The following is an 8,406-nucleotide window of genomic DNA, read 5'->3' as shown; positions in this document are numbered from 1 at the left end:
ACTTGGTATAATTAGACTGTTTGAAATATGAGGCCTGTGTGACACAAAGGTTGTGTGTTCATGAGGGAGGATGAGCTGGCAGGAGGTGAAAGGGAAGGGGGCCAAATGCAAACAAACAAGATGTCAATACCTGCAAAGTCAGAACAATTTAGGATAAGGAGCCTTTGCCATCATTTGCCTGTACAACCAAAGAGGAAACTTGACAGATTCAGTTCTTTATTAATGGCAAAAGGTTCCTGGCATTAGACCTTTGTGGTAAATGTATAAATCCTTTTCTATATATTTTTTTTTTATTCATCAAAGCTGGAGCGGAGTAAACCAAGTCCAGAAGTTGAGATCACTGTCATGTTAATGCATAAAGGTGAAATAGGTGTGGCCAATGGAGAACAACACTCCCACAGAGATATAAAATTCTCTATGTCTTAGTTGTACATTCAGACCAGGAGATTGTAAGCAGCAGAGAACATGGAGACTTTTAAGGATTTTGGTTTCTTTCTTTTCTCCAGTCCTACCACTGTACTTGGAGTAGGCCTCCTTTTGATCATCCTTTATTTGGTGACTGTTGGTTCCTCCAGAGAAACGGGTAAAGAACCTCCAGGACCGAAGCCTCTGCCCCTGCTTGGCAACCTGCTGCAGCTTGATCTCCAGAGACCCTACAAAACACTGTGTGAGGTGGGCTCTGACTTAAACTGTTCAGCAACTTTGAAACCTGTTTGACCTCTGCTACATTTATTTCTCCTGTTTTCATCCACTCAGCTTTCCAAGAAATATGGGTCTGTATTTACAGTTTATTTTGGACCAAAAAAAGTGGTTGTTCTCACCGGGTACAGGACAGTCAGAGAGGCTCTGGTCGGCTACGCAGACGAGTTTGGAGAAAGAGAAATTGCACCTATATTTGCGGATGTAACGAAGCATAGTGGTATGTCCAGAAGTAAATTATTACAAATCTTTCCAAAAGTACTAATGAACAACCATTAGACATTCTCACTTTTCTCTCAATACACCCACTGACTTCAATATTTTACATGGGTTTTATGTGACAGATCAACTATAAAATAGTGCAAGAATTGGGAAGTAGAAAAAAAATGAGAAATACAATTTAAATTCAAAAATTGAAAATCTGAAAAGTGTGGCATCTACCGGAATTAAATTCTCTTTAGGTATACTTCTGCCAGTTTTGCAGAAGTAACATTTTTGCCCTTTTGTTTTTGGAAAATAGATAAAAGTAAGTGAGAATGGATGGAGATTTTCAGTGAACATCAATTTAAAATGTATTCCAAGGATTTTTAGAAGAATTTACTTCTGGGCTTTGTGTTTACTTAACGCGTAACTACTTACTGTTGGTCTAAAATCGGCAATGAAATGTTTGTTTTTCGTAACTTGACAAAATATTGAAGCAAAGTTCAAAATTAACCGAGTTCTGTGTACTGTATAAGGAGTCCTGTTTTCAAATGGAGAAACATGGAGAGAGATGCGTCGTTTTGCCCTCAGCACCCTCAAAGACTTTGGGATGGGGAAGAGAGTTGCAGAGGAGAAAATCTTAGAGGAGTGTGGACACCTCATTAAAGTGTTTGAGAGTTATAAAGGTATAACATGATGCTGTGTTGCTCTAAGAAAAGGACACATAAAATTCTTCACTCAAATGGTTTAATCATTGTTGTGGTACTAATTCATATTCCTTTTTTTTAAGTTAATTACATTGTAATTGCAGACAAGATAAAACAGTAACTCTCTTGCTCCACAGGGAAACCATTTAACACATCCTGTCCAACAAATAATGCAGCATCCAACATCATCTCCTCCATCGTGTTTGGAAGCAGATTTGAATACGATGATCCTCGATTCAGAGACTTGGTTAGTCGAGTCGTTGAGAATATTAAGATAGGTGGCTCGGCAGGAATCCAGGTAAGATTAATGTCCCACTTACCCCTCCTGTTGTCTTCGGGTCATTTTGACCACGATGATGAACATTATTGAGGCTGTTAAATTATTGTCTGAAGTCCAAACACTGAGCTTACTTATGCCACCCAGGATTTTAAATGTATTAAAAGACCCCAAAGTTTAGAACTAAAATCCCATAAATGCCCAATTTGGATTTAAATAATTTTAAAAATTGGTGATTTTACGATCACATCCTTGATTGCATTTTGTTTCTTGGGGATTTTATCTGACATACCAACACAATGTGGTGCACAAAATGTGAGGTGGAAGGATGAGCACACATATAGTTTAAAAATGTTTTCTCATATAAATGTTACATCTATTTCTATTTATCACTGAATGGTATTCTGCCAAGATTGTCCTTTAGCTCGCTTTAATGTTAAGTAATTGAACTAGTATTACATTTTTATATTTCAAAAAATATATTGTGCTTAATTTCAAGCTCTACAATACATTTCCCCGGCTGGTCGGATGGATAAAAAGCCGTCAGGTTATGCTAAAAAATGGTGAAAAGACGATCAGAGATGTGAAGAAATTAATGCAGAAACTGAAAGAGACACTGAACCCTCAGACATGCAGAGGACTGGTGGACTGTTTTCTGGTTCGAAAGCAGAAAGAAGAGGCAAGGCAACACAAATCTATTTTTAAAGAACAATTACAACATCAAACATGTTTGCCACATGTACAGTATTCACATAGTTTTTTTTTTTTTTTTTTAGGACTCTTGTGTCAAAGACACTCAGTTCACTGAGAAGAACCTGTTATATACAGTGGCAAACCTGTTTGCTGCTGGAACCGACACCACATCTGCATCTCTGAGGTGGAGTTTGCTGCTCATGGCAAAGTATCCACACATTCAGGGTAAGAAAGACAAGAAAACATTTGGTGATTTTTCCCTATATCTCGAAATCTAAAAGACATTTTTTAGACCTTCGGAGACCTTTGAGATCACAATATGTGAACATTATTATTATTAACATTATAACTATTATTATTATTATTATTATTATTATTATTATTATTATTATTATTATTATTGATGTCGTATTTTTGTCTATGGAAGGTATCAGGTTACGTTGTGTTGCATTCAGTGTTAATGGAAAAAAAGAGTTCCATGCGCTTAGTGTCTGATTTATTGCTGTGCTGTATACAAATTCAGCAGTTTGGTGCTGTATTTGAATATTTGGTATAAGCTTTCTGTTCTTCTCTTAAAGTGTGAAATATAAACTTGGCTCTTTGGAAATAAAGTAATCTTTGTACAAAAGTTTGTGGGCAAAATTACTTCAAATAATTTCCAGTTAAGCATGTAGATTTTAATACCTAATTTTATGCAGGAGGCTTAAGTTTTTTAGTTGGTGCAATATTTTTTCTCAATATGTAAAAGTTAGAAGGTTTCAGTGTTTTCATCTGGAAATATAAACTGTAAAATATTACATCTGCTAAACTTCAACAAAAATATTCATGGTCACTGTGACCCACAGAGGGAGAACTGTTGATCATTTCCTTCTTGTTTACTGCAGACCAGGTTCAGGAGGAGCTGACCAGGGTGGTTGGAAACCGTGAGGTTCATGTGGAAGACCGTAAAAATCTGCCGTACACTGATGCTGTCGTCCACGAGATACAGCGGTTCTGTTACATTGTTCCTATGGCAATCCCACACAAAACCAGTCGAGATGTTACCTTCCAGGGATTCTTCATTAAAGAGGTGAGCAAGTGGGAAATATTTCTGGGCTTTCAACAAACAATATCTTCCAGATTAATGATGATCCTACTCATATTTTTGTCTTCAGGGAACTACTGTGATTCCCCTCCTTGCATCTGTTCTGTATGATGAGAGTGAATGGGAGAGCCCTCACACCTTCAACCCTTCTCACTTTTTGGACAAGGAGGGAAGATTTATCAAGAGAGATGCCTTTCTACCATTTTCTGCAGGTGGAACAACTCTGTCTTTTTTTGTTTTAATCAGATACACTCTATCAGACATTGCTGGATTAAAATATGTTAAATTTATGTTCAATGCTTTTCTTTCCTTCCTGGTCGCAGGGTGCGTCTAAGAGAGGGTCTGGCAAGGATGTCACTCTTCCTCTTCTTCACCTCACTCCTTCAACGTTTTCGTTTCATGCCTCCACCTGGAGTTTCTAAAGATGATCTGGATCTGACTCCAGCGGTGGGATTCACCATCCCTCCTTCTCCTCATGAGCTCTGTGCCCTCAGTCGGCAGTGAAGAATGAAGCACTAGATTGTAGTTGATCTCTCTACCAGAACCCTGATGTTACTTTTGCATAGCTTTACTCTAAATGTCTGTTACATTAATTTGTGCACTTTATTTTAAGAATTTGAATGTTTTTAATTTTTTAGTTATATGCTTTATCCCTTCTATATTTACTGAGTTAATTTCACTGACTTATATAGATGATGAAGAGTCTCCATTTGTTTCCAAATTATTTACTCATGACAAAGCAAATTTACAGAGCATGTTATAATAATTTAAGAATGGTTATTCTGAACCTTGCCCCTTACAAGATCTCTTTTTTTCCATTAATTGAAACACAAATGGAATAGTTACAAAATAAATAAGCAAATATGTATAATTTTAATGAGCTAAAATGGTAAAATGTTACTGTAACCATATATGGTTGTGAGAGGACACAACCAACCTCAGTGAGATGTACTTAGTTGTTAGTTTTGTTGAAATACATAATAAATATATAATATAATAGTTTTGTTGAAATATATAATAATATAAGGAGTTGTGCTGCCAAATTTGGTGTGAATGTTAAAAATGGTGTTAATATACACAAAACAATCTATCAGTCACATCTGATGCCAAAGCAGCTTATGTTTTAGTATCTAAATCCAGGCCTCCACCTTGGAGTATTCCAGGTCGGTTGCATGTTGCAGGGACTGAGCGGGCAGGAGTTGGGATCCAGAGCAAAGCAGTGTATCCGACTTTATCTAGTTGGTAAAGTTCAGCCTTGTATGACCATTCCAGCTTTTTCTCCAGTAAAGTAACATTCCACATTCTTACAGCCAAATTTTGATGCAGGAATGAACACATGAACCTCCGTACCTCATCTTTGCTCACATTGCAAACTATTTAACGAATGGTGCATTCAGTTTCCAGAGACTAATAGCCTCTATTAGCATCAATAGGTGAAGCCCTGGATTTGAGGAAAGGCCTTTACAGTATTCTTATTTAAATCAAACATGAACAGTAAAGCAGCAATTTTCCATCCATTCATTGTGGTAACTTCCTTTGTGATGCTTTGTGGACAGAAAATGTGATATTTCACAGACAAATAGAATAATATAGCCAGGAGAAATAAGGAAAATGTTTCTATTTCTTCTTCACTTTCTCCATTTATTCTCAATTCCTGAACTTTGATAATCAGGTTCATAAGTTGCATAGTAGTGGAAGAGAGCGTGACATTATCTGCGCTTAAAAAAAAGGCTAAAAGTAAAACAAACAACAACCTACAAGAGTAGATGTATGACAGAATAAATTGCAAGATTGAAGGTACAAACTCAGAACATGTTGGTTTCTATAGGTTTGTGTTTATTTCTGTAACCATCTCCTAATCCAATAGAGAAATCAAATCATTTTCTGGGATAAAGTAGAAAGCTGCTCAACCTGTTTTCTGTGTGCAAACACACAGAAAATGCGGATTTAATTTCAGTTATTGAGATGGTGTCTAAAAGTGGGAGAGGCTCCCGGCTGATACTTTATACCATTTACACTGTTCCCTCTGCAAGAACCTGATCCACAATCAACCAGTATAGTTTCATCTGTCCAGGATAAAACAAAAATATTCTGCAAGTTTGTTTTTTACACTAAAAGTGTTTGAACTTCTAACTTCAAGACACACTGAATAAAGTAGTCAGACTTAGTCAGTATCTTAGAGTTGGCAAAGCTGACACTCAGTGGTGCAGAAAGGATAGGTGAGCTTTGGAACTGGCAAGCTGATGTCGAGTTAAAATAAAACTTTATTGCCTATTTACAGCCTAACAGTTGAGGGTAATTTAACTTGTATTGCATGACAAACAGCTGTCACTTAGATTTTTTTCCAGCAATACACTTTTTAAAGTTTTGTTGGCTCTAATAGTCTTTATTTGAAAGTACTTTGACAGGAAAGAAGGTAAAGATATGCGACTAATACCACCAGGCCAGGAATTGAACCTCCGACCACCTCCATAAGGTCTCCAGATGTGGGTTATGCTTTGCCCCTGTGCCATCACAGCATCCCTGAATAATACATACTTTGCTGTTAACAAGAAAGCACAGAGTTTTTCCCAAACTTTTACTGAAAGTGAAATAAGATCTTCTGTCAAGAAGATCTTATTTCTTGAAAGAAGAAATAAGGTGGGAGGAGGGGAAGCCCCACACTTTGGGAATCACTGCCTTAAGTGGGTGTGGCCAATGCAGAGCCAACATACAGGTGAAGCAACACTCCCACAGGATCATAAAGTCCCAGAGAACATGGAGACTTTGAAGGATTTTGGTTTCTTTCTTTTCTCCAGTCCTACCACTGTACTTGGAGTAGGCCTCCTTTTGATCATCCTTTATTTGGTGACTGTTGGTTCCTCCAGAGAAACGGGTAAAGAACCTCCAGGACCGAAGCCTCTGCCCCTGCTTGGCAACCTGCTGCAGCTTGATCTCCAGAGACCCTACAAAACACTGTGTGAGGTGGGCTCTGACTTAAACTGTTCAGCAACTTTGAAACCTGTTTGACCTCTGCTACATTTATTTCTCCTGTTTTCATCCACTCAGCTTTCCAAGAAATATGGGTCTGTATTTACAGTTTATTTTGGACCAAAAAAAGTGGTTGTTCTCACCGGGTACAGGACAGTCAGAGAGGCTCTGGTCGGCTACGCAGACGAGTTTGGAGAAAGAGAAATTCCACCTATGGCTAATGACATAAACAAAGGACATGGTAAGATAAGAAATTAACATATAACAAGCTTTGTAACAGTATGGACAATACTGAAACTTCTTCTCACAGTACAACCACCAGTTTTACGGAATTTCATTGTAATTTTATGTGAGACTAAAGAAAATAGTGCATAATTTGGAAACAGATGAAAAATACTCTGTTTTTTCAACAAATAAAACTCTGCTAATGTCATCCATTTTTAATCAGGGTTTTTCGGGACGCGTGTTAAACATCTACAGTAGAAACTGAACAGAAATTTCTGCAAAATAGCTGAAGCTCAGTCAGACTGTCAGTAAACATAAATTTTGAAATTGTGCTAAAGATTCTGAAAGGAAGTCAGTCACTTTCTTTTCACAGTGACTTTTTTTTTTAGTGCCCCTCCTGCATGTCTCCGTAAACTGATTTTCTCAAATGAGTTGTCAATCTTTGCAGCTCCTCCAGTGTTTAAATTACATTTATTTAAGGTGGGTGGCCATATTTTGCAGCAGATCTTCCAAACTCCACACATTTTTTTTTTTAGACAATTCAACAGTTATCTGTGAGATATTTGTAGCTTAGGATATTTTGCACAAGCTTCATGTCTGTAATGTGTTCTTTTGTCTTTCACACCTTTAGACAGCTTCGTCTAATCTTAATAATTACATAACTTCTGAAAGACATTGGCTGCAGTTGATTTCATGATATTGTCATTGTAAAAAGATTGCATACAAATGCAGATATAGTTGTTCCCTTTCCTCGGTGCATTAAGCTCCACCTCAATGAAAGCCAAAGTAGATAAATAGTCTGAAATTTGTTTCTGTAACTTTACAAGATGTTGAAAAGTCTAAGAGGTATGAAAACTTTTCCAAAGCACAGTACTCATAAAGGTTGTTTTATCATTTTCTTGGCAATCACACGGACATTGTATTTGCAAATGCATCATTCACAATCACAAATTGATTTTTATTTCTGTGTACTGTATAAGGAATCCTGTTTTCAAATGGAGAAACATGGAGAGAGATGCGTCGTTTTGCCCTCAGCACCCTCAAAGACTTTGGGATGGGGAAGAGAGGTGCAGAGGAGAAAGTCTTAGAGGAGTGTGGACACCTCATTCAAATGTTTGAGAGTTATAAAGGTATAACATGATGCTGTGTTGCTCTAAGAAAAGGACACATAAAAATGATTGTTTAAATGATTTAACAATGATTAAAGCATTTAAACAATTTAATCATTGTTGCAGTGGACTAATTCACATTCCTTTGTAAGTGTCCTCAAAAGATAAAAGGTGACTTTTGCTCCACAGGGAAACCATTTAACACATCCCATCCAGTAAATTATGCAACATCCAACATCATCTCTTCAATAGTGTTTGGAAGCAGATTTGAATACGATGATCCTCGATTCAGAAACCTGGTTATTCGGGTCAATGAGAATATGAGTCTGTTTGGCACTGCAGGAATTCAGGTGAGCTTAATGTTTCACTTCAGCAACTTTGTAAATGATACACTGGGAGCCAAAGAGAGACTTTAGCACAGTGTATTGATCAATGTTATCT

At 37.1% G+C, this 8,406-nt stretch overlaps 2 protein-coding genes and 1 long non-coding RNA gene across 4 annotated transcripts in view; 2 read left to right on the top strand and 1 right to left on the bottom strand.

Annotated features, from left to right (window-relative positions):
- The first annotated feature begins 400 nt into the window (after positions 1-400).
- LOC106942422 (cytochrome P450 2K1-like) lies at positions 401-4,174 on the top strand. Its single transcript, XM_015025694.1, has 9 exons — positions 401-672; positions 757-919; positions 1,437-1,586; positions 1,745-1,905; positions 2,384-2,563; positions 2,661-2,802; positions 3,462-3,646; positions 3,732-3,873; positions 3,978-4,174. The coding sequence occupies exons 1-9, from the start codon at positions 466-468 to the stop codon at positions 4,163-4,165; spliced, it is 1,518 nt and encodes a 505-aa protein (XP_014881180.1). The 5' UTR covers positions 401-465; the 3' UTR covers positions 4,166-4,174.
- A 602-nt stretch (positions 4,175-4,776) lies between these two features.
- The window catches only part of LOC106942408 (cytochrome P450 2K1-like), an 8,765-nt gene continuing 5,135 nt past the window's right edge, over positions 4,777-8,406 (top strand). Inside the window, exons 1-5 of one of the 2 annotated variants that reach the window (XM_015025681.1) lie at positions 4,777-4,781; positions 6,416-6,625; positions 6,710-6,872; positions 7,837-7,986; positions 8,155-8,315. In XM_015025681.1, the coding sequence (XP_014881167.1) occupies positions 6,419-6,625; positions 6,710-6,872; positions 7,837-7,986; positions 8,155-8,315 (681 nt within the window). In that variant the 5' untranslated portion in view covers positions 4,777-4,781; positions 6,416-6,418. The remainder of the gene's footprint in view (positions 4,782-6,415; positions 6,626-6,709; positions 6,873-7,836; positions 7,987-8,154; positions 8,316-8,406) is intronic. The other variant, XM_015025685.1, reaches the window with a different exon arrangement.
- Positions 7,316-8,406, bottom strand: part of LOC106942473 (uncharacterized) — a 2,402-nt gene continuing 1,311 nt past the window's right edge. Inside the window, exon 2 of the long non-coding RNA XR_001423637.1 lies at positions 7,316-7,481. This is a non-coding gene — a long non-coding RNA (uncharacterized LOC106942473). The remainder of the gene's footprint in view (positions 7,482-8,406) is intronic.

The sequence above is a fragment of the Poecilia latipinna genome, unplaced genomic scaffold, assembly GCF_001443285.1.
Source record: "Poecilia latipinna isolate Pla-1442-1.1 unplaced genomic scaffold, P_latipinna-1.0 Scaffold96, whole genome shotgun sequence".
In the NCBI taxonomy this organism is placed as follows: domain Eukaryota; kingdom Metazoa; phylum Chordata; class Actinopteri; order Cyprinodontiformes; family Poeciliidae; genus Poecilia; species Poecilia latipinna.
The sequence above is the reverse complement of the archived record's forward strand: the minus strand, read 5'-3'. Positions and strand labels throughout refer to the sequence as shown.

What these genes read in the sequence shown, in the direction of transcription:
- LOC106942422 (XM_015025694.1), top strand. Translation starts at nt 466, where the DNA reads ATGGAGACTTTTAAGGATTTTGGTTTCTTTCTTTTCTCCAGTCCTACC. An exon ending in AAAGTATCCACACATTCAGG is followed by an intron (nt 2,803 to 3,461) that starts GTAAGAAAGACA and finishes TGTTTACTGCAG; the next exon opens with ACCAGGTTCAGGAGGAGCTG. An exon ending in CTTTCTACCATTTTCTGCAG is followed by an intron (nt 3,874 to 3,977) that starts GTGGAACAACTC and finishes CTTTCCTTCCTG; the next exon opens with GTCGCAGGGTGCGTCTAAGA.